Source organism: Haplochromis burtoni, unplaced genomic scaffold (genome assembly GCF_018398535.1).
Source record: "Haplochromis burtoni strain Fernald_Lab_line unplaced genomic scaffold, NCSU_Asbu1 Contig_43, whole genome shotgun sequence".
NCBI classification, from domain to species: Eukaryota; Metazoa; Chordata; class Actinopteri; order Cichliformes; family Cichlidae; genus Haplochromis; species Haplochromis burtoni.
Genome location: NW_024582404.1, coordinates 81,326 through 106,852, shown reverse-complemented (window position 1 = coordinate 106,852; position 25,527 = coordinate 81,326). Strand labels below are relative to the sequence as shown.

General features: G+C 42.2%; 1 protein-coding gene across 6 annotated transcripts in view; it reads left to right on the top strand.

The window, feature by feature from the left end:
- The window catches only part of LOC102295753 (ral guanine nucleotide dissociation stimulator), a 59,045-nt gene extending 34,645 nt beyond the window's left edge, over positions 1-24,400 (top strand). For 4 of the 6 annotated variants that reach the window (XM_014329809.2, XM_014329807.2, XM_014329808.2 and 1 more), the window contains exons 2-18: positions 8,800-9,104; positions 10,243-10,317; positions 11,243-11,472; positions 11,725-11,849; positions 11,983-12,198; positions 12,286-12,389; positions 12,460-12,544; positions 15,431-15,508; positions 15,882-15,968; positions 16,077-16,109; positions 16,213-16,334; positions 16,924-17,019; positions 17,104-17,308; positions 18,200-18,274; positions 18,648-18,914; positions 19,034-19,148; positions 19,485-24,400. In XM_014329809.2, coding sequence (XP_014185295.1) covers positions 8,800-9,104; positions 10,243-10,317; positions 11,243-11,472; positions 11,725-11,849; positions 11,983-12,198; positions 12,286-12,389; positions 12,460-12,544; positions 15,431-15,508; positions 15,882-15,968; positions 16,077-16,109; positions 16,213-16,334; positions 16,924-17,019; positions 17,104-17,308; positions 18,200-18,274; positions 18,648-18,914; positions 19,034-19,148; positions 19,485-19,660 — 2,394 coding nt within the window. In that variant the 3' untranslated portion in view covers positions 19,661-24,400. The remainder of the gene's footprint in view (positions 1-8,799; positions 9,105-10,242; positions 10,318-11,242; positions 11,473-11,724; positions 11,850-11,982; positions 12,199-12,285; positions 12,390-12,459; positions 12,545-15,430; positions 15,509-15,881; positions 15,969-16,076; positions 16,110-16,212; positions 16,335-16,923; positions 17,020-17,103; positions 17,309-18,199; positions 18,275-18,647; positions 18,915-19,033; positions 19,149-19,484) is intronic. The other 2 variants (XM_014329806.2, XM_014329805.2) reach the window with 2 other exon arrangements.
- The last annotated feature ends 1,127 nt before the right edge of the window (positions 24,401-25,527 follow it).

Here is a 25,527-nt window from a genome sequence, read left to right as displayed (position 1 = left end):
TTGACATCAATATAATCTTTGCGGAAACAATATTGCGTTGCTTTATTTTGGTAGGCGTTAGAACATACAGAGGGAAAAATGAGCCGGCTGGCTGGTGTCCCCCTGTAGGCTTTAAAACTTGTGAGTTCATGTTTGGATTTAGGTGAAGTTTATTTTAAGACACAAAGCAGATACAACCCTGTCGTGTTTAAAGCAGCTATTTTGTTTTACTGAGCGAGTTACAAAGTGGGTCAGAGCAGGAGAGAAGGTTCTGGAGGGATTTGATTTAATTCGGCGGGATTAACTGGGAGCAGAGGGGGAGGATGGAGGTCTTTAATGCGCTGTGCGTGGACACAGCTCAGAGGTTTTGCTTGTAAGAAGTAACGTTTAAACCTCCTGCGGGACAAAATGATCAAAGTTCTCGTTATCACTTGAGCATTAATTGGGATTTCCGTCACGCTGGTTTTGTAGCCTAACCACATGTTTCTGGTGGATCGCTGCTGGTATTAGTTACCTGACCGTAACTCTTTTATGAGGTTGTGAAGAGTCACAGAGGATGTTTTTTTCTTCTTCTTCTCTTCCACAGGTTTCAGCCGTGCTGAAAGATTATCATTAGAAAAAAAGTGACTGTGATAGTAACAGGAAAACCTCCAGCATAAGCTAGTGAGCAGACCTTGAGTCAATGCTATTTGCATCAGCAGGGAACTTCACGATACAGACTTGAAGTCTGGGAATGCAAAATTACTGAAATCTTTTGTTATATCCTTCAAAATATATTTTAGATTTTAGCGCAGATGTCCTCTGACTCCCAGAGTGTAAAGCAAGAAATCCTAACTGCAGGTTGTCTTAAAAAATAAAACGTTGCTTGTTCTGGAGCCTTCCCACGTATCAGACAGTCCTCATCAGCAGAACGAGCTTGCTCAATGGAAATGTCAGCGTTTAAACTTTCCACGACACCAAACGTATGCATAGATATGTGCAAAAGCTCCAGAGTCAACAACAGAGTGGACTTTGAGTCGGGCTTGTCTGACTCAGGGTGACATAAATGACTGAATCCAAGTCGTGTTGATATTTGAGGAGTTTTACAGTCAAATTTAATTAGCATTTAATTTGCATCAACGATGATTTATAGATATGAAAATCAGCCTGGTTTGAACGGGATCAGCATAAGAGGCTCATTTTCCCAATTAAACTGTGAGTGTGATTGATAATGGCAACGCTAAAATGAGCAAGCCAGCTTGGCTCGGTTAATATATTTCTCTCTCACATTGGCAGAAATGTCCTAAGCCGAGGGTTAAATCAAGGTCTTATTTTAGTTTTTATAGAAAAAAAATAAATTTGAGTGAAATTAGTAGAAAGTATAATTCAAAAAAACATGAAAGAAAATAAACTCCATCCTCCATCGTTTGCTGATCCACAGTCACTGCCGTCACTTTGAATCTTCTTTGACACTGTAAACAAGCCAACTTAATAAAAACAAAATCTGATTACAGGAAATGTAGATTGAGGTCATCTCCTAAATCTAAGCAGAAGTTCTGTGACCCACGGCTGGTCTGTCAAATTAATTTCTCTCCAAAGTCAGCTTTTGGACAGCAGAAGCACAGGGATAAAAATAGACCGTTTGTGTTGTTGTTAGTTTGGGAAAGAAATGATGGAGAAACTGCTGGAATAAAGGTAATTTGGAAGTAAGGGGGCGTGTCTTTATGTATTTTTGTTTTATGGATAAGAAGAAGTTTTGTTTTATGATTTTAGCTCCTTTTTTGTTCACTAATACTTGTGACTTAAATTTATATTATCTAAATATTTATCGGGTGATACATCCCAGTGTCATCTCATTTTCTCTCTGCTGCCAACAGCTGAAAGTTATTTGAATATCTACCTGCTGCACTGGATGGGAACTAAAGTCTTTGGTCGCCTCGTGACTTTGCCAGCACCTGGTTACATTTATTGTCTTATCCAAGAAAGTATCTGCATGTCTACCTGCTGTAGTTTTCAGGGTGCTTGATTAAAACTAAAACATCAGCTCTTGGACAAATTATTTTAAAGAGAAGTTGGAAATTATATTGTATGTTTGCATTTGCGTCCCAACACTTTAGCTGTTCAGAAGCATCAGTGGGAGATGAGTAATGACTTTGGCGCATAAACCAGCCTTCTGCTCGCAGAGACCCCCTCAGTGCCTCAGTGTTTACCAGCTAAAGAGCTCGGCTACACCCTCCTCCCCTCTTCTGTGTCTTTCCCCGCTTCCAAATGATCTCACCGCCTTTCAGCATTCATTGTTAGCGAGGGGAAGTCACCGGCTTGTGCCGTGGAGTTGAAATGGACGCGTTGCCTTTGTTCAGCTGTTGATTGTTTTTGGGGGAGGGGGCAGGTTTTCTCTTGAGAGTTTCTCTTGATCTGCATTTAGACTTTGCCTCAGAGGGGATTTCTAATGGTCACTTTCGAAGCAGGTGTGTTTGCTGTTGATGAGCCCTGTAGCTTCACTCCTCCGAACACACTCCCAGAGGGCTCTTTGGCCTTGGGGGGATTTGGCGCAGCCCCAAGGTTTACTTCAGCCCTTATGTTTATTTTAGCCTGTTCCTGTGCCAGTTAGCTGTATTTATAAAGCCTATACACTATCAGATAGAAAGAAGGAGGTTTGTTATTTGAGATAAACCTTTTTCTTTTTTTAAATTTTGGGATGTGATTGTCTTTTCGAACTAATGAAAAGGTCAGCCGGCTGCTGTGAAGAGGCTGGGAGTTGATGCTGATGCTCTCGACTCTTCTAACTTTTAATTTCAATAGAGAATCGTTCCTGTTTACATCTGCTTGGGTCATTAGAAGTGTGGCCATTGTTTTTGGTAGTGCTAAGAGCTTTGTTAACAAAGGTTATGTTTATGATCAGGAGACATAAAAACTTGTTGGGAAGCAGGAAAATTATGATCCAAAGCTTGTTACCTCATGGTATGCCTTTCTCAGTTAACATGTTATGGTTGTTTTATAAACTAATTAGCATTAGGGATGTTTGCTATGAAATTAGACTAGTTGCAGAGTCTAAAAACACAGAATCCCTTTAGAAAATGTTTAATACTGATCACACTTGAAATCCACAATTTAATTAGACAAATAAAGATTTATTGTATATTTTCAGAGCTATATGAAACCTTTAATTGAATCGTGTTTTAAATGTTGCTGAAATGTTTGGGCTATGTATAATGTTGAAAACATACACAGTGTGAGATGAGTAAAGATAGCAGCTTTGAAATGTCCGTTTGAGTATTTATGCACATCTAGGGCTGTGCTATATGACCAAAATCTCATATCCCGATATAAGACATCTATCGTCCTGATAACGATATAAATCACAAAAATGTAACATTTTCTGTAAATTCTATGAATCTCGGGAAGCTCGTCTTGCGGGAAGTGTTTCCAGCTGCGCGTCATGTAGCTGGAGTGTTTTAACCGAAGCATGAAACGATACATTTTTAGACATAAGTTGTAAACGCCGCCGTTTTCTTTGTGAGTATTTATTACACGGCGTGCTGCGGGGAAAAGCCTGTTCTAACGTTTGAGTCAAAGGTTTATTTTTTAGCACCGGCTGGCGGCTCTTTTTTTTACTTCTCATCCGTAAATAATCTGCTCTTTCACGTGATTCAGTTTATTTTGAAAAGTCTCAACAGGATCTTGAGCTTTATTGTGAAAGGTTTATGTGGAACATAAACAAGCGGACACGCGATGCTGTTACCGTCCCTGTTGCTAACGACAACGCATAAAAACAGGCGCTTGTCGTCCATAGTGTGGTTATATAAAATATAAGAGAAAGAGAGAACTTTAAGAAATTAATATAGCCACTACAGTGACCGATGAAAAAATATTGCCGTAAACAGTTTATTTTGCGACACCACGAAACAAACGATAGCGTAAAATGAAACGATAGACTTTTTATATCGTCATCTGATATTTATCGTTATATCGAACAGCTCTATGCACATCCCTAATTAACATGAACACACACAGCTGATTGCATACACATACATTTGTGTGTGTGTTTTACGTTATTAAATCATGAAAAGCTACACGATCCTTCATGATCAGTCATACTTACCTAGCTGCCATGGCAGGTGCAGGAAGGAGCTAGTCACCTCGTCCTGCTGAAGATAGAATTTAGCACCAATTGTCGCCTCCTTGTTTTTCCTTCACCCTTTGATAGATGACTGTGCATGTAAGTATATCTGGTCCACATGTAGTTAAGGCAGTGCCAGAGTCTGTGCTGCCTTTTTAATAGAAAATACGTGAACTTTCCTGAATTGACTGTGTAATCAATAAAAACTTTTCTCATTTGGTTTACTTTTTTAAAAATTAGAATCCTGGTGATTTTCCTTTTTGGATGGAGTCATGCAGGAGTAACCCTTAAAGTCACTCAAGGTGTTTGTGCCTAATCCTGATGCAGTCAGAAGCTCTTCTCCATCTATATTTACAGATTAAATAAAGTTTTACTCAAAGAAAATCTTGAAACTCTGCAGCCTTCTTGGTAATAGCCGTGAGAGAGCCTTTACTTTCAGCTTGGGTCATTTTGTCAGTGGTAATAAGTTTATAATCTAAGTTTATGTTTTGGATCAGGGTAGAAGATAACCTCAAAATCTGTCATGGAAACAAAAACAAACACCAGAGTTTTTTGGAAGCAGGAAGACAGGGACTCAAAATGGTTGAAAACATCCATCACGAATGCTGGTTTGACCTCCTTATTTAAAAGTACAAGTTTAAAAACTACCCAGCAACTAAAAACTGTTAAAAGTCTTTGACCAAAGTGCCTCCTTGGGTATTCTTGGCCAGCAGGAATCCTTAAAAACGACCCTTAGCAGCTGGACAAGCCTCTTTTGTTTCAGCCCTCTGTAAATCTACTAGGATTTTGCTTTGGTACATTCGTGCGGTAAGATTACCATTTAATGCGAGGGCTGAGCCGACTCCTGTACTGGAACACCGGGCAACAGTCAGGCCAAAGGAAGCCAAGGAAAAAAACCCACTGTGTTTAATATAAACCAGTTTGTTTGAGCATTAAAACAAGTCTAAAACAAGGATTGTGTGGCTTAATTTTCCTTTTCCTTCCTTCTGGAAACGTATCCTCCCTGCCTCATGACTCTGTCCTGACACTTTTACTCGCCTCACATTCCTCCACTCCACTTTGCATTCATGGTCATTCACAGCCAGGACGGTGTAGGTGAATGTAGAGTGTGGAGGAGGCTGTTTCTAGATGCCAGACATTTCCTGTGGACCCTTCTGTAGTTGTTTCATTTATATTGTCGTCAGTATAACTGATTCAGAGCAGTGTTCGAGGAATATTATTCAGCTCAGATGCTCCAGATTATATTTACAATTATATCAGTTCTTTCTTAAAATGATAGCAGCATCATCATCACTGTCTGTTACTTGTAGACAGCCACTTCACTTTGAATATGTTTTAATCACTGCAAAGATTTTCTTGTAAAACAAAGGTTGACCTAGCAAAAAAAGTCTGGGAGCCACTGGATTAGGGTATGTTCATGCTTTGGAAAATGTGATTGAGAGCATACATTTTGGACTTTTAACTGTATTTTCATAAGCTTTACAGCTTTTTTACAGAGAGAGAAATATATGGTACATGTTCTGTGCATTAGCCACCTTGTCCTGCTTTGTGATCAAAGTGGGCTAAACAATGAAAGAAAGCCGTGTTAAAGGGAGGATGATCTTTAAAAGAGAGGAGCTAAAATGGCTTATTTCAGACAGGAAGGTCCAGCATGAGGTGATCAAGGATTATTATGAATGTCGACTCAGAGAAATAAGCAGAATAGGTTCTGTTTAAACTATAAAATCTGCATGCCATATTAATAAGCATCAAGTTATTTCCCAGAAATGACTATGCCTGAACATCTTGACACATCAGGATAAAGTAAATAATTTGTATAATTCACTTTGAACATCTTGTACTTTTCAGTGGAAACACTAAGAGACTAAATTTGCATCGCTATGTTCAGGAGAGCTGCCGGTAAATTAAAAATAACCAAAACCCCTTCCTCTGCTGTAATGACTGTGACGCAGTTTGTTTAGTTTTGTTTTTAACCACAGTAGGTAAATTGGATTCTATAAATAAAAGTAATCAGTGCTTCTGGTTCAGTGTGATTTCTATAATTAACATCTAACTGTGACCCTGCTTTGTCTGGCGTGTCATTAATTGTTTATAGCAGGGATTTTAAAACGCGGTGTGGTGTTGATTTTATTGATGAAACACTGAGTCAGGCAGAAGGAATGCGAGGAAAAGATAAATGTAAGTGAAACGAAAAGGGCTGCTTCTGGATTTATGAGATTTTATGAGAAACCCCCCACTGAATGTCTTATCAGTGCTTTTGAGCTGTTACATCAGTAAACGATGCTGATTAAGTCAAACTGCAACTGAACCTGATTTGAAATAAACTTTTTTCTCATTTTATTTACAAGGAGAGTGATCGAGCCCAAATGTTCAAACTGTAAAACTGTTTTCAGTTTAAGAGGAAAACTGAAAACGCTGTCACCTGCTTCTTGGCTCTCGTAGGAAAACACCCCAGTTTTCAGACTGAAGACTAAATCTCTTATGGCAAAAGCAGAGTCACCTCTAGATTTAAGCCTCAGTTTTAAAACATACTGAGCTCCGAGATGGTTCACAAGGTGTTCAACATATCAGCTGTGCAGCTGAGACCCAGACGAGTCACTGAGACGAGCATTTCTGTCCGTTTTCACTGGAGAAACCTTCAAATGAACTTTAAGATTTCATTTTCACCGACATTTTGAGTCTAGATTCAGCTTCTAGTCATGTTGAAATAGTGGTGTTTCACACTTGGTAGTTTCCTCTGTTGAAGCCATTTGGAGATGGCATTGAACTCCCCTTTTTAGAGAATCAGCCTCTCACTTATTTTTCTACTAGCACGGACTGTTTGGTTTGCACGGCAACACTTACGGGAACATGAATAGGAGCATTATTCTGGGAATCGATTCGCCCGATAGAGCGAGGAGCTGCCCTTGAGCGCTGCATTTTTCGGGCCGGAGGTGATGGTGGCGCGGCCTCTGCGGTTTGGCTGATAAGAGCCGCTCCTGCTGTTGAGCCTCTCAGCTGCAGCTGTGCCTCGGCCATTATATCCAGCAGGATTTACAGCAGTCCAGGGGTTTGTCTCCTCTCTTTATCTGTCACATACACCCTCCCTCAGCTGTCAGGGTCTCTTCAGGGTTACTGAAGGTCACCTTCTGTGTACAGGACTCTTGTTTATTGGGCAGAGGTTAGATATCCCAGTTAAAGCCAGTTTGATTTGAGTCTTTTTTCTGCGTTTATGAAAACATTGTTGGTTATCAAGTGTGTGAAATGGCATCGCCTTCTGTCCATAATCTGTTTGTTAGTAGACTGGTTCTGACATAACACTAAATGATTGGGCTGCAGCTCACGGTTATGCTCATTGTTTTTTGGCCATTAACTGTTACTGTTTCACTCCATACACGTAAAATAGTGAAAAATATCACAGTTTCTCCCAATTTAGTCTTTGTATTATTACTCAGAGAATGTTAGCTGTTTGTTGACATTTAATTACAGCTCCAAACGGTGCTGAGCGTCTCTCAGCCCCGAGCTGAGATGCTGGAAATGGACTTGAATGACTAATTCTCTGAGGATCCACGATAAGTGGCCGTGACAGATGACTGTGGCACTGCATGCCATTCCTCCATAGTGATTCACACCGCCGTAGCTCTTCCTGTTAGATTTTAATATGTTCATCTTTCTTGGCCCCTCAAACAGCTAATGTTTACTTTACAGTGGTGTTTCCCCACTCACAGACAGTCCAGGTATATTCGGTTGTTCAATTTAGCATTTTAGAAAAATTATCCAACCGTGATCAAGTTTCTAGAAAACTAGAAAAAAGTGCTTCTTGCTCTTATTTTGAAAAGGAACTCATCTAATTATGTTCTCATCTTTATTGCTTGGGAGCTGATCTTTGCTTACATGTTTAAGTCACCCTCCAAAGGTCCCTCCAAATTCAAGAGGCAGACATCCTTATTGCTGATATCTCTAAAACTGGGCAAGCTAGATGGGGAAACAGCACTGCAGGCCAGCTGAAGAACTATCCCAGTGCATGTTGCATTGTAGGCAGTTAAGCCAGAGTTTGGTGTTTTCAAGGAAATTAGTGTTAAAGATCTAATTTTACTCATAAGCCATCAGAGGTAACACTTTTGTTTCTGTTGTGTAACCACGAGCGGTGCTGATGAGGCATCAGGTGAAGTGGAATTCGTATCGTTACTTTATGATGATCCCCATCAGCATCACAGTTCATGGTTTGTTTCATCTTCGTTTTTCATGTTGAGGAGAAAACAACAACAAACTGTTGTGGGTGGTGACCTGCAGCGGCCCACAGAGCCCTCATTCAGGCAACAAGCAGCTTGTGTTAATTCCCCGTTTGGGTAAATGCAGGCTGCAGCCTGTATTGTCGACCCAGTTATCCAGCAAGCTCTGTTTGGTAACAAGCTATTGTTTGTTTGTGCACGCACATGATTCACGAAGTATGACTCAGAGAGAGGGACCGAGCAGAAAGGAGAGGGCCAGGTCACACAGATGGTCATAATTAAAGGGTTTAGTCCCAGAATTAGATGCCGGACATTTTTAACTCCACGTTCTGCACGGTAAAGATGGCTGCTCCTCTCAGCCTTCAGCTCCCTCTAATCTGGTCCCTTAAACACTTATTTGAAGCGCTTGTTCCAGCATGAAGAAACCGCCGTGGATCCTGGGACAAAATTTCACCCAAACAAAGTCGACAGTTGGAGTAAAATGCTTTGTTTTCTTTGTCTGCCTCTCAGAGCTCGACGCAGGAGATCGGCGAGGAGGCCGAGGAGGACGCCATCTTCACCATCACACTGAGGAAGGTGCAGCTTCACCAGTCGGCCAGCAAAGGGCAGCGATGGCTGGGTGTGGACACGGACTCCGCCCTGAGCCTCTACGAAACCTGCAAGGTGCGGACCATCAAGGCCGGCACTCTGGAGAGGCTGGTGGAGTACATGGTGTCGGCGTTCAAGGGCAAAGACTCCACCTACGTCACCATCTTCCTCTGTACCTACCGATCCTTCGCCACCACCAAGCAGGTGCTCGATCTCCTGCTCAACAGGTACGGTGACACCAGACGACACACCGGGTGGAAAAGCAGATTTGTGCTTTTTCCAGACTTTTCTGATTTAAATTCTTAATCAGAAATGAAGATGAATACATTAGAAGTTGTGTTTAAGTACAAATTTTAGACACTTTACTTTAATATTTTTGTTTTGTGACACATAATCATGCTGAGATCCATTATTATAAAACAAACAGAGAAAAAATTCAGTATAAAATAGCAGATTTACTTAGAAATAAATTCTCCAAATTACAAGAAACAAGGGAATATTTCTTAAGATTATAGAGGACCAAAAGTGCCAAAATGATCACACTGTAAATGAACCCCATCATGCCTACACACTGTATACAGAGGACTGACGTAACATTAATTAACAGACTTATAAATTACTAGAATTTCTCTCAAAAAAGCTGAACCTGGTACCCTGAGTGATATCATGGTTAATTCAGCTGTTCAATGCAAAATTATCCAAAAGGCACCAACAGCACACACAGTTGAAAATTTCAGTTAAGTGAGTCGAATTAACAGAGATAAGTCCCGGGACAACCGCCTGCGCCTGGACACCTGTCAATCAAAAGGACCACACCCCTGAAAAGCCAATAATTTTTTTAAACGGCCATCGTGCACTTAGTGGATGGACCCTGCGCAGTGGTCAGAGGTCTACAACTACGACTAGTTTTACTACTCCTGTGCTTTTGCTACAATTGTTTTACTGCAAATCAAAATGTAGTAAAAAATAAATATGATACAATAATAAAACGGCAATAAAAATAAAAAGATGCCGGTGACAGTAAGGCTCAATGAGTTGAGCAGTATCACCGTATGTGACCCACACGCCGAAGGCTGCTGCAGGGGCGTGGGTTCAAGTTTGCCTCAGGACATTTTCTGAGTGTTTCATGTTTTTCTGTTCAGAATAATTTTAAATATTGCTCAGTATTACAAAACACTGTTACTAATGCCCCTGTGCTTTTAAAATGTTTAGCTTATTAGGGACAACAACAAAAGAGAGAGAGAGAGCCATCAAACCTTGACATGAAAACTCAGACTGAAGCTTCTTTCTTTTTTGGTTGTTTTGTTCATTAGTTTGGTTCATAAAATGAAACTGTGGTGTTTTTTTTTTTCTTTCTGTTTTTAGGTATGCCAAGCTCCAAAATGTGCCTGCAGCCACAGCACACAGAGTCTCCCAGGACGACTGCACAGAGCTGAGAAAGTAAGCGTGCTGCGACCTTCAGTGTCGAGCTTCCAACATTAATCACAGAGTACATTCACAGCACCGAGCCTCAACCCCCCTCCTCCCCGGCTTAAAGGGATCCTTTTCTTCCCCGTGGCTGGATACCTGTCAGACTGAGGGGGCTGTTTGGGTTCAGACAGAAAAATAAACAACTTATTCATTTTCTTATTCTCTTGTAAAAGAGCTTCAGTTAAATCCTTAAAGTCAAGACAGTGTTTTCTGAGAAATGCTCCCATTGACTTCAGGTAGCTGTTGTTTTAAACTTCATGGAAACATTGTGCAGTTTTAATTTTTTTCTAAATAAATGAGATATCTTCAGATACTCAAATCTGCACACTGGGAACATGATTTCATGAGTAAAAACCACCTCCTCCATCTTGTAGCCATGTAGTGACCCTGAATGCATTTTATGATAATGCATTATGCATTATTTGCGTCATCCTTATATCCTGAATGAAGGCTGTATTACTCAAAGATGCCTGGAGGTCCCATTGTTTCAAATCTAAGCCAAAATAAAGCTGTATTAAACTAAGTGGAGGGTCATTCATGTTAATGACATCGAGCTTTAAGCAGTAGAGGCTTTTTTAGGATTTCAAGATGGCTCATTAATTCAGTAAAACAGGGCTTTTTTTTTTACTCTTGTGTAACAGAAACCATATTTGTTTAGATTTAGTTTGAATCACAAGAATGGAAATAACAAAGGATGGAAAAACAACCTGACCATAAGAGTCACCAGTTCAGATAAACACTAACATACTGTAGTAGATAATTCTCTCAAGCGCACCTTAAAATTGAAAATGTGAGAATGTCTTTCTATAAATTTCGTTTTTCTACTTTCATATTGTTGCTTTGTGGGTTTCCTAAGGAGGCTCTTTTCTTATATTTTATTTCCTGTGTGTTTCAGCACTGTTTCGTCCATCCTGGGCGCGTGGCTGGACCAGTACTCTGAGGACTTCTGGAGCCCTCCAAACTACGAGTGTCTGCATCAGCTCCTCGCTTACCTTCACCTCCACTTCCCCGGCTCGGACCTGGAGCGCCGTGCCCGCAACCTGCTGGCCCACTTCCACCGAAGACAGCAGTGTGAGCCTGATCCTGATGGTATGAAGGCAGGACAAGAGAGGGACACCAGAGCAGGCAGGGACTCCTTTAACATACCAGAATGGTGGTCCCACAGTAATAAAAACCTGAAGTGTTAGAATAAACCAGTTGAAGGCTGTGCACATTTCAGGTGGCTCTAGATGTTCAGTTTCAGTTCAAACGCTGAGATATTTGTTGCTGTAAAGAACAAAGAAAGTGTTGGCTCAGAAAAAGTGCAGGAGCTGCGTTAAGGTTGAGCTCGGGTGGAGTCAGCTGTGTGAAAAATATATTTTTTTTTATTCTCTTTAGGGGAACACATCGGCTGCCCTTTTGCTACGCAGGAAGAGAGCGGCTTTGAGGATGAGCTTCCTGCTTTCAGTTTCCTGTCGTTTGACCCCATCATGGTGGCAGAGCAGTTCACGCTCATGGACGCGGTGAGAATCTTTCCTGTCCCTTTCAGCACAGTTACCTGGTGGTGTTGATTCTTAAGATCGTATCTGCACCTCCTCTCTTTAAATTAGAAATAAGTATCGATTTTAACTCCCCTCTTTCTCTGCGTCCATTCAGGATCTGTTCAAGAAGGTGGTTCCCTACCACTGCCTGGGGGGGATTTGGTCTCAGCGGGATAAGAAAGGTAAGGAGCACCTGGCTCCCACCATCAGAGCCACCGTGGCCCAATTCAACTCTGTCACCAACTGTGTCATCACCACCTGCCTGAGCAACCCGGCACTGAAGCCCAACCAGAGAGCCCGTCTGCTGGAGAGGTGGATAGAAGTTGCCCGGGTGAGACTTCTGGTTTGCTGAGCTCATGTGCTCCTGGGACTGACGGCCGTTTTGGTTTGTTTCTGACTGAACGATTGCTGTTTTCAGGAGTGTCGAATACTAAAGAACTTCTCCTCGTTGCGAGCCATCCTCTCCGCCCTGCAGTGCAACGCAATCCACCGCCTAAAGAGGACCTGGGAGGAAGTATCACGGTAGGTTTCGGGCCCGCCTGCAGGCTCTGCAGAGTGATTGTTGTGCGCTGACCTCTTTGTCCGCCTACAGGGAAAGTTTCCGAACCTTCCGCGAGCTGTCCGAGATCTTCTCTGACGACAACAATTACTCCCTGAGCCGAGAGCTGCTGGTGAAGGTGAGTCACAGCAACAGATGTAAACATAACACTGAGGGGGTGCACAGTGAAAACGGAGGAGGTGTATTTAGCCGCTGAAGGAAAAATCATCTTCACAATAATACGCAGACAAATCCGTTTATGAGTTACATAACAGTAACACGTGGCAGCTGAGCAGGCGGCGGGAGGATGCACGGCTAGGTGACCCTTTACTGTCAGTATCCTTCCTCACAACAGCTGCAGCCAAGCTTCCTGCACATCAGAGCACCTTGTTCTGTTACTTTTGGACAACAGGATCCATATACGATGTCCAGGGTGGGCTCTGTGCAGCTGACAGGTTGCTGTCATCATTAGTGCGATATAGTGGGTTTAATGCAGAGACCTGTTGACACCGTCAGGGTGTTTTGCTCGTATTGACGCATTCAGTGGAAGGTCAGCAGGAGCTGATTCATTAATTCAAGATATTTGAGTGAGCAGGAAATGAGATGACAGATCAACAGGCTGCACATGCTTTCCGCTGCTCGTCTTTACTCTTTGACTTTACTACACAAGCTTTGCATGATTCACAGGTCAAAATAATGATTATTTTTCTTGCACTGGGGCTTTGCATTCGTCCTCTGTCTGAAACAAGCTGTTTTAATTCCTCCGCCTTTTACACCAACTCGCTTTTGAGTGGCTGCTGCTTGTAAACAGGTCTGAAGAGCAGTAGGGATGTTTGGCTTTTATCACACAAGAAACTTAGACTGAAACAGGATTTAGTTGCACTTATGCTGCAGCGCTGTCCTTACAATCAACAAGTTTTTAAGTTGTCACATTCTGACATTTGCACGCTCATAAAGACTGCTCAATTTTTAGGAAAAAGCTCGTAATCATTGTAAATAATTGCAGAACTCTTGCCTAATGCACGATATTGAGATTTACTGGATTGAAAAACAACCATGTACTACGATGCAGGACAGTCGGTGTATGTGGGAGATCGTGGTGATGAGGAATATGGTTTGATTTATTTATTTATATTTCAATAGGTGTTGATGAAAATACATCTCTAAGGCGCAGGGGGATATAAAAATATACCTGTCTCAACACATTCACTGATGTTTCTGTGGATTTTGATGACAGTGTTCTTATAATTGAACAAACTAGGTCCTCTTGACCCTTGTGTAAGGTGATCTTTCTTAGTGGTCAGTCTGCTGTGCTTAGTCAGAGTAAAGGTCGAGAGTGAATTATCACCTATTTTTAACCTGAGAAGCTTTCTGATGTAATGCTGAGTTAGTTAACACCCGCGGCGTCCGCTGAGGGAATCCCTGCTGACGTCACAGGGAGGAACCCTTTGGCAGGTGTAGATAACGGCTCCAATATGTGAAAGCAGACCTCAGGGCGTCGCCTCTGTCTATCTGCTCGGGACAGGCCGCGTTGACTCTGAGGAATGCGCAAGGAACGCCAAGGAGGTGGATTTTCTCCCAGTTTTTACTTTGAGGTCGTGCAGATGTTTTATTTTTTATTTCAGAACAGGTTTTAAAGATCTAATCTGCTGTAACACATAAACGAAGTATATGAAGTTTAAAAAGCTTTTGGAGAAAAACATCCTTGAAGGGAGGTTCCTGGTTAAAAATTGCCCAGCCGGCCCGTCTCTGACCTCCAGGCCAGCTGGATGCATTAGACATGCTTTAAATCACCAAACGGCACATGTGTTTTCTGTGAACCGTAACGTCATCATATTTTGAGCCAATGGAAACAGTTGTGTGACACATTCTGTGGTTCGATTCGATTTGACCACAAAATATCGTGTTGGAAAGCCAAAGACAAAAATGTCTAAAACTTTATTAGCTGTATATAAACTACAGGTATCTTCAGTCATATAAAGATCATTATATGTTCTGCTACAGCTTCATGCCATGGTATCTGTATATTAACATTTTATCATGAATGTTGCTTGATATTTTTGAAGAAGAGATAAAGAAATTAATCAGAGGTATTTAATTACACAGGAATCAACAGGAAAATGCTTAATTTAAAACACCCAGAAGGACGACAGGCTGTGTGAATTATGTGGATTAGAAGAAGTTGGGAATGAAATACACTTTCTTTTATAGCATCCTTATTATGATGAGTGAAGAGCATGTACATTTATTGAGAAAAATCCAGAAATGTTTGAGTGCTAATGACAGGAATGAAATAGTTATAGTGTTTCTAAAGCTTGGAGAATGTGTCAGGTTGGAGTTGAGTTGAGTTAGCTTGTAAGATGTGCGTCATTTCTCATTCCTGGATTGCACGTCCTCGACTCCTCTCCCTGGTCTCAGTTCCTCCCACGAGAGATACGAGCGGAGGAGGCGAAGACGAGGCATGAGGAAGAAGGAGTCGAGGCGGAATGAGACGTCCTCGCTTCAGAGCCTCATTTTAAAGCGATGTCACTGAAGACCACATTTGAAACACCTGCATCTTAAATGTTATAGCTCGACTACAGCTTTGTTCAAAGTTGCCTAACATTATATTTTAGAAAAGACCAAAACTGAGCATTTTGATCTGGGTCAGTCAGAATGATTATTTTTCTTTCAGTTTATATATGTTTTATTGTTTAGTGTGTTATCTGTCATTTTGTGGTTTTGGGAAACGCACAACAAAAATTAATCTAACTGTATTACAGGAGAAATGTGTGTATTCAGAAGTCGTTTAAAGGAAGACAATATGGGATAAACTGTGTCTGATGTTGAATTATGTAGCACAGGGATGTTTGTTGTGGGGATGTGACGTTTGTGAGTGAGCAAAACTCACTTATTGCGCCTTGGTGAAAGGAGGGTTGGGTATTTTTAGTGTTTGGCCTGTATTTTGCACATTTGTGATTTTTTTTTTTTTTTCTTTTTTTTTTTAGCATCAAGAAAAACTTATCATGTGTTGTTTATTCTGCAGGAGGGCACCTCCAAGTTTGCAACTTTAGAAATCAACCCTAAACGCGCTCAGAGGAGACACCAGCAGCAGAGAGACCTGGTGAGACCACATGCTATCTGCTTGATGCTTTTCCACCAAAGCACTGCTTCAGGCGCTGAGTCAGCCTCCATTTACTTATTTTTCTTATGCTAACAGGCACATCTGCTGCAACCAGTACTCTATATCAAATCCACTTAAGGAGTACAATCCCATTTTGAATGGGGGATTGCCAGCTGCTCTTCAAATTTAGCTTTCTGGAAGTTTTCTTACAAATTTCAACAAGCAGTGATTAGCCTAAACTCCTGCAGATTGCAGGACCACTTACTGATGAAAATCAAATTTTTCCTGCAGCACTGGTTTAAATAACATTGTTCTAGGGAAATGGTTACTTGCACTCTAAATGCATGTTCATCTCCACGTGTTCTGTAAACAGGGAGTGATGCAGGGGACGATCCCTTACCTGGGGACTTTCTTGACGGACCTGGTGATGATGGACACTGCCATGAAGGATTACACTGAGGTCAGATGGGAGTCGTTACTGTGATGATTTTTGGATTTTAAACCCTCTTCCTGGGTTTGTATTTTTTATTTTCTATCACTGCTAATAATTTCTTTTCTTCTTTTTCAGGGTGGTCTGATTAACTTCGAGAAGAGAAGAAAGGTGAATTATTTCTTTTTGTTTGTTTGAAATCATCATCAAAAATAATCTGCCGGTCCAAATCCCAAAGTCAAACCCTTTTTTCGGCTCTGCCCTCTTGTTGCAGGAGTTTGAGGTGATCGCTCAGATCAAACTGCTCCAGCTGGCCTCCAACAACTACAATTTCACTCAGGACAGCCACTTCAGGGAGTGGTTCGCCGGCGTGGACAAATACAGCGAGGCAGAGAGGTCAGTCATGAGAGAGGCTCCTCCCTCTGTCTCTGACCTCGGAGGAAAGCAGGAAATCTGGCTGTTGTTTTGATGGTGGTTGGATATCTGCAGTCATCCTTTAATTCTGACATTGAAAAGGGGAATTTAACAAAACTTGGTGCCGTGCTTTAAAAACAACTAATATATATATTTATATATATATAAAAACCCTCAAGTTTTGGCAGGAACACATGAAATGTTCACATGTTCCAAGATTTTTAGGAGTTTATGAAATGATTCACAGCACTGGCTGCCAGCATGAAGCGTGGGTTATTCAGTTTGTCCTCAGTTTTGCCGTCAGGATTAAAATATCTGCGTTTTGATGAAAATGGTGAAAATATCATTTCAGAGGAGGCGGTGAGGGGTTTAAAATAATACAAAACCATTAAAAATGACAGAATTATTCATGGAAGTAGTGGTGAAACCCACCAAATTTACACATCTGCAGGTGTAATGACCCAGCTCAGTGTTATCGGTGCTAACCGTGTTATCCTATCTCATCCTTGAGTTTATGTCTTTGAATTCCTATTTTCTCTCTTGCCGTCCTGACTCCCTCCTGTTCCCGCAGCTACAATCTGTCCTGTGAGATCGAGCCTCTGTCAGAGTCGGCGAGCAACACGCTCCGAGGCAAGAAGAACGGAGGAATCATGAAGCGCTGGAGCGAGTAAGTCGCAGCGTTAATACCATTGTTTTAAACTTGACCACCAGTCTTATTTTCATAACCCTCCTGTTACGGTGTCATCTGCAGCCGACAGTTGACGGAGGCCGGTTGCAGCAGTGCCGCAGGCTCTCACTCCAAGTCCTTCGACCACTCGCACTACAGGCCGTACCAAGGAGGAGGGGGGGACAGCGGCGACGCTCTCAGCGTCACCTCTGTCAGCTCGAGCGGATCAGACCTGGAGGATGTGAACGCCAGCTTCCTGTCAGACTCACCGGAGGGACACGAGAGAAAGGTAGAAAAAGCTGCACATAGTATTTTCTGCCACAATGTAAAACATGTGACAGCCACTTTTAAGCAGCTGTTTGTGAGGAGGGAAAAAACAACAGTGGATCTGCTGGAAACGTTTCCTCATGTTTGAAGTCTTTACTTTGAGGATAAAACTCGAAAGAAGGACTCAAATGGAGGACAGGGAACCAGGCTGAATACAAAAGGGCGAGCCTTTATTGGACAATGTTAACTGCTACAAACTACAAGAAAACTTCAGCGGGGAAAACAAAACCGAAATTCAAAACAGGGCAGAAGGAGCGTCAGATAATGAAGGGCAAACACACACAAAACAAAAGTAAATAAAGACAAGGAAACACTTTAGACAATGGAAAAATGTAAACACAAGAAAGAAAATCTGTAAAATCAAAAAAGGGACCCAAACACACCGAAACTGAACAGAAAACCAGGCCTGGGTGGGACCTGTAGTCATTTGTACTGAAATCGTGTGACATTGTGACTACACCAAGGTTTAGCCTTCAAAATCAAGACGATATGAACTCTAGGAATTATAAACATGTAGTTTAACGCTGGGTTTGACTTCGCTGCTGAAATTCTACAAACATGAGTAAGAGTAGCCCACGCTGCCCCCTGGTGATCACTCACAGTTACAACAAACAGACGTGAGTTCCACAGTGTTATACTTAGAAAAACTCCCAGCGCACAGCCACACTGGGAGCTTAAGTCCTTAAGTCACAGGGATTATTCACAGAGCACATTTGTTCCCACCTAAAGTTCAGTTTATTTGAGCGTGATCTAGGTGTCCTGTGTGGAGAAAAATAATGGCTGTCATCGTGTCAGAGTGGTCTGGGGCCGCGCGATGACTGGTTCTGTTTTGTTTTCCTTTGTCCTCCTCCAGACGTCGACTCCTTCGGTGAAACTAACTGTCTCAGCACTGGGAAGAGAAGCTCCAGCTGCAGATACAACCTCAACGGTAACGGCTGCTATGTTTTTCTGTTCATTTCACACTGAAAACCTGAAATGGCTTGGATGACTGTCTGCAAACCAGACAGGGTGGGGTGGGGTACTCGATTTAGAAAGCTGCAAACCTGCTCAGTAATAATTGTCCAATAATAATTCCCCTTATTATTAAGAAGAAAATTAGCTACAGATACCAGAATCGCTTACTGTAGCTGTAAACATGTTCATGTAAAGTTGGAAACTTTAACATGAAGCATTGATGGGGACTGACTTGCTTTTGGAGCCTCAAGTGGTCTTTAGAGGAACTGCATGAGGTTTTTATTTCTTCAGTATTGGCTTCATTTTTCAGCCTCTCCCACCAACCTCTCCCTCTGATAACCTTTCAGTTCTGGGAATGTACGTCTCTGTCGTCTCTGGACACGTCCGGGATGGGCTCGAGCTCTGGTTCAGCCTCCGGCTCCAGCAGCGCCTCCTCCTCCTCCGTCTCCTCCTCCACCCCGTTGTCGGCCTCGCGCTCACACAAACGCTCGGTGTCGGCTGTGTCGAACTACTCGACTCTGTCGCTGCCGTTGTACAACCAGCAGGTGGACGACTGCTGCATCATCAGGGTCAGCCTGGACGTGGAGAACGGGAACATGTATAAGAGCATCCTGGTGAGGGCAGAAAAACAGCTTTCAGGCTTTTTAAGAGGCAGTGAAGTCAGAGTTTTCTCTGTGTGTAAAGTGATGGTTAATAGTTAGGAACAGATGTTGATGTTCTGTCTGCGATTCAGGTGACGAGTCAGGACAAGACTCCGGCGGTGATCAGGAAGGCCATGATCAAACACAATCTGGAGCGAGAGAAGACCGAGGACTACGAACTGATGCAGAAAATCTCTGAGGACAAAGGTGATCATTTCTTTGTTTCATGTATTCATTATTGGTTTTTAACAATGAATTTAATATTACGCTGCTTTTATGATACAAGTTCCTGATGCACAGTGAAAACTTCCATAAAAATCTGAGCGAGTAATTAATAGTACACATGTAACTGTATGTGTTTTGTCTTAATTGTTGTTATTTTAAAATGAATTTAATGGCCGATGTGTTGACTTGCATATATTTACAGTTTCTCATGTGGTGAAAGATAAAGAATTGATTTTCTTTCATGTCCCCCGAGAATAACACTGCTTGAACTCGTTAATCACCACTTGTTGCTTCTCTCTTTCTGACCTCGTCCTGCAGAGCTCCGGATCCCGGACAACGCCAACGTCTTCTACGCCATGAACTCCACTGCCAACTATGACTTTGTGCTGAAAAAGCGCGGCTTGGCACGGCCCATGCGGGCCAAGAACGTGACCAGTTCGACGCTGCCTCGCATGAAACAGAAGGGACTGAAAATCGCCAAAGGGATTTTCTGAGGAGACTTCCTCTCTCCTCCTCCTCCTCCTCCTCCACTCACCCTCTTCCTCCTCCTCGATCACCTTCTCTGGCCTCCACTCGTCAGCTTCTGCTCAGGTGCTTGAGTTTTTGTTCAGACAAAAACTGGACACGCAAGAGGAGGAACGACCAAGCGCACTTTGGGAAGCAGAGGAGCACCTTAACACTTAACTGTCGCGTCGTCGGGACCCTGAGAGGACGTTAAAAGGCTGAAGGACACGCTTGTGGGGGGAACAAACGAGGCGTGTTGGCTGCTTCAGCCGGCTCATGGAAAAGCATCAGATCTCCCGGTCCTTTTACGTTTCGTTTACAGCTGTTTACATCTTAACATCAGTTGGTCAGATCAGTCGTTTCTGCACCTTCGACAAAAACACTTTTTTTTCCTGCTTTTTTTAAAACCATGTTGCAGAGCCTCGTCCCTGTGTGATCACTCTGTGGTCTTCATGCTCGCACCCTCCTGCGTGGAGCAAACACTAACGGACAGAAAGGTGTCTGAATGTGATTCTACTTTTTCAGGGAGCTTTTGTTTCAAGCGCACCGCCGCCACCGCTTTTGCCCCGGTGGTCCCTGATGTCGACAGTGCCTGCAGGACTGCAGCACTTGAAGGTTTCGCTCTCTGCCGCCTCAGCATTTTAACACCAGCGACGCTGACGCGAGCGTGGAGAGATCTGGACTCTATAAACTCCTGAACGCTGCCATGTTACACATACACAAAAATAAAAGGTCACGTGGCCTGAAACAGAGACGTGGTGTCAAAACCAGTGGGCGCAGCCATGAATCACATGCCACTGTTTTCTTTTTATTATTATTATTATTATTATTAATTAATGAATCGTAACCACTACATGGAGAAGGATGCCACAGAGTGGGACAGAAACATGAGCTGAGAACAAGACACAAAAAAACTGAGTGTATATATCGATTAACACCATCTGTGCAGTATATTCTTTTCAAACGGACCACGAGATTTTGTTAACAGACTCGACGCTTTGTTCTTTTCTCTTTGTACATTTGTTTGCATCTCTCTCTTTGATATGGTGCTGCTACTTATCTTTCTGAAGACGTCATAATGAGCTGCACCTCACGTTTTTGTTTTTTCTCTTCCTCCTGACCGCCAGCCGCCATGTAGGAACACAGAAACGTCTGAGGGACACGAGGCATTACAGTAATAATAATTAAAAAGGGCCGCTCTGCCCGGAACAGTCGATACTCTCTGTTTTAGCTGTGCTTCCAACATGGCGGCTTGGCTTTCATAACCATCAGTTTCCAAATGTGCCATGACGGGCCAGGTGAGCGCTGCGGTATCATCTATGGTTTTTACGTGTCTGTGATGGCAGCAGAGTCTTTCCTCTCTGGGCTCTAACTAACAGCACCTGTGGGGGGGGAAAGTAGCTTTGGGTGATTTTTAGGTTCTCTGTTCCTGTTAGCGTACAGAAGAGCTCCTGAATGTTTCGTGCGTAGGCGCCCAGGCGAAGGACGGTGACGCTGCCAGACTGAACACAGGGGAACAAACTCTTCTCTTTATGCTCTCTGTTTCTTTAAAGGTAAAAATTCAACCTTAAACACACTCAGCGCTGGTTATTTAACAAGCAATTTTTGGTGACTTGCTTCAAATATTTGTGGTTGGTATTTCCTTCATTTCCGCAGGTGCTAAATGACAAAACTGAGTTGTTTCTTACAGCAGAAACACATCTGATCACAGCTAAACCGATGCCAGACTAATGTGGCTTAACCAAGAACATTTGCCAGATCTAATAAAAAGCGGTGCAGAGGTGATAAACATAAACTGTATACTAAAGATGGACATACCCACTGTAACGAGCCATCAGTAGCAGGGGGTGAATCAGCTGAGCGACTAAGAGACACCGTCATAGGCTAGGGAATGACAACCACCTCTAATGGGGACCATGGTTTCCAAAGACTTACACAATATTATATTCACTAATACTTGAATCTAACAATTGAGACCATAAACTTAAGAGGAAACTGTTTCCTGAGGTCATAGGTCATGTGAGTAGTGTGGTCATTTTCTGTAATAGAAGTCTATTTGCAGCTGCAGGCGTCGCCCACTGCTGGCCATTAGATGCAATAAATGACACCAGAGTATGTCTGTCTTCTTTCACACTGGTGAAAAGAAAACATCAAAATCTGTTGCAAAGCATTCTGGGAATTGGAGGAAATGGGAAATTAAAAAAAAAAGATAAGTCATCGGAAACGCACTAAAATCTGAGGTTGGACTTTTTCCTGATGTGTTATTAATATCGCCACAACAACAAATCATCTGGCCTGTGCTGCGACCATGTTTTGCCTTTTTTGTTTGTTTTTTCATCTGCATGAAGGTCACGTACAAACGATCAAATGAATGAAACGCCTGTTAAAAAAGAAAAGAGTGATAGCAGTATGGTGATGATGAGCTGGAGGCACGGCGTCCGGCTGTCGTGGGTGTTGTTTGTTACCGCTGTGGCGTGAAATCCTTCGCTGTTGAACACTGTGACCTTCGACCCTTTCACTCTGCCCTCTCTGCCTGTTGATCGGCGCGTCCTGTCGAGCACTGTGAACCCAAACGTCTCATTCCCTTCTAATGATGTCGTAGTGAACATCCGCCCTTTGCTCATCGCTCAGGCGAGCAGCAAAGGCGGCAGGCTTGACCCTACATGTGCCAAAAAAAACAAAACAAAACATGTAAAGACAGAAAAAGGTTGAACAGACGGGTCCTCTGCCTTTTCACAGTTTGTTTGTTTACTGTTGTTTTCTAGAAGGAAAAAAAGGGGAGAACACTATGGAAAAAAAAAATGTGTTGACCCATTTCCCTGTGGAGACTGTTGTCCGAGAAACTTGAAGCAGACGTGTTTGTCAGGCGCTGACGTAAAAACTGCACTTTCATGAAAATGTTTTTCATGTTTTAAAATCTTTGTTTGGCGTGTCTGAATCTTTTATTCCAACCAAACATCACAGGCTGGATTACACGACGTGTCACACCAGACTTTGAGATCTTATGACCAATTTCTAGTAATGAAAACAGCTACAAAACTGGCATTTCTATGCGGGTGAAATTGGGTCAGCCCCAAGTGGCCAATAAAGGAACTGCAGTTTTGCCACTTTTGGAATAAGTTTAACTTTTTCTTTAATCTAAGCAGTTTGTAACTTGCAGAGGACCCGCTTACACTTTATTAGTGAGCTGACCTGACCTCAAGTTTGAAGTCTTACCCTCTTTAGCCTCAACTTCCTAGAGGAAAATAGTACACACAGCTTCTTCTAAAACCAAAACTAGCAACATATATTTGAATATTTCACTCGTAGACTGCGTCTGATGGCATTTTCATGTGTTCCATGGCCTCAACTCAGCATAGTCACAGCAGCATCTGTTCTTTTTTACCTCATGCTGTTGGGATTTTTATCCATTCTTTTCTGGTTATCTATCAGGGTCGCTGGAGCCTATCGCAGCTAACATAGAGGGGGAGACGGGGTACACCCTGGGCTGGTCGCCAGTTTGTCGGCTAACAGATGGATAATCATTGACGCTCACAGTTGCACCTGCAGCCAATTTAGAGACACCAATTAACTGAACATGCAAACAGTGGGAGGAAGCCAGAGTACCCGTAGAGAGCCCACGAAGGCACAGGGTCTGGCCGGTCAGTGGATTCAAACCCAGGACCTTGTTGCTGTGAGGCAATGGTGCTAACCAACATATTGTTGTGATATCATCCAAGCCAATCAGTGCAGCATGCAGCCTTTTCTCTTCCTCTTTACACAACAGGACCTTGAAAATTTCACGCTATTTCTGTGAAAAATAGTTTTATTGTCTCCTACATGTCAGTAATTGATTACATAAATATAAATGAGAGAACAAATCTGACAAAAACAATCATTTTTATAAACCATAAGGCTGTGTTATAATCACTATTTGTCTTACTGTCAACATCTATCACTGAAAAGATCAAAACCTCCAAGCATTAGTCTGCTTCTGAACCATTTCCCCCTTCACATAAATCCACATTCGGCTGACAATAAGCAAAACAGAACATCCCCAGCCTTAGAGTTTCACTTTTCCAAACGTGACCTGAATGCAGCATCAGTTCCTTCTCTGTACTGTTTGGTTGGAACGAAACTTTCACACTTTGAGTCCTGTTTTTTCTGGATGTTTGGAGTAATCGGAAAGCAGGTTTTCTGCAGCAGCTCCATCTCTTTGTGTAAGTGCGCGGACCTTTGTGTCAAATTTCCTGACCCTGCGAGCATTTCTGTGCTGGTGAGGTTGACGTGATGGACCAGTCTGTGTTTCGTTGTAGCTCGTGCTGACAGTGACATACCTTTTTGTGATTTGACCTGATTCTGTGCGAGTTTGAACAAAAAAAAGAAAAAAGGCTGCGTTTACAAGGAGAAAAAATACAACAAACTGGAAACCAGCTGGTGTGTGTGTGCGTGTGTGTGCGTGTGCGTGTGTGTGTATTTTAATTTTTTTATTCTGTTCCCTGAACTGTGCTCGGGTGCCATTTCCCATTTTAACAAAAAGATTTCAGAACTTTTTCTAACTGCTTCTTTGTTTTACTTTCCCCAAGAACACAAAACCTGTGTAGAAAACAGAAACTGTCCTTGATTGTCTTTGTTTATTTATTAATTTGTATATAAAGATTTTGTTTTGCATTGTACATTCTCTCCTTTCTTGGTTATAGATTAATATATTCATGTATATATGAATAAACATTAAGTTTATAAAAGTAAAAGGACTTTCTGTGTCTCTTTTGTGCTTATTTTTAAGGAGAACCTCTATAAACTTTCATGATTTCTTTGGTTTGTTTTTTTAAAACAGTACATCCTTGGTCGATTTTTAGGTATCGGAACATAAAACTGATCTGGCCCTTACTGGGTATTAAACTTGAGGTAAACAGAGCTTTTGATGACCAACATATTACATCATGTCAAATTCTATTTAACAATAATGAAGCCAAAATCTAGAAGCACTGTGTGGAAAAACTTCAGTAACTTGTAGAACCACCTGTAGCAGCGATAACTTTAAGAGCTTATCTCCTAAATGACTATCCATCTCTCACATTGTGAAGGAATTTTGGCCCGCTCTTTTTTTATAACTTTCTTAAGTTCCCACCACAGCATTTCAGTCAGGTTGAGGTGTGGCCTGAGCCATTGCCACCCCTTGATTCTTTCCTTTTTCAGCCATTGTGTTGTAGATTTGCTGCTGTGCAAAGATGGCATTTCATACAGAGGAGTTAATGGTTGACTCAAAGACTGTAAGGGGCCCTGGGCCCGTGGTAGCAAAACTAGCCTAAGTCATTAGCCCTCCACCACCATGCTGACAGCTAGTATGAGGTGTTTGTGTCCTCTTTGATGAGACGCACCTGAGTGCTTTCTACATGTGTCACCTCAAACTGGAAATCATGGACTGATGTCATCATTCAATTCAATTCAATTCAATTTCTTTATTGTCCCACAAGGGGAAATTAGTTTAGCAGCAGGAGGATAAAAACAAACAGAACAATACTATAAAACAATAATAACAATAATAATGATAGAAAATTCAAGGACAATTATTTGCCATTAAGGAGACAAGACGCAGTAGGGATAAAAGAGACCTGGAGTCTTTTAGTCCTCCTCGGAGGTACTCTAAAACGGCGGCCGGAAGGCAACAACTCAAACTCACTGTGAAGTGGATGGTTCACACAATTAATAATAGAATGAGCCTTTCTAAGCACATTTCTATTGTAAATGGCCAAAAGTCCATCTTGCCAGCGCCCTGAAATTTTGCTAGCAGTTTTTACCAGAAGTCCCAACCGATTCTTATTCTTCACCGTCAGGTTACCAAACCAGGCAGCGATACAAAAAGACATCACAGATT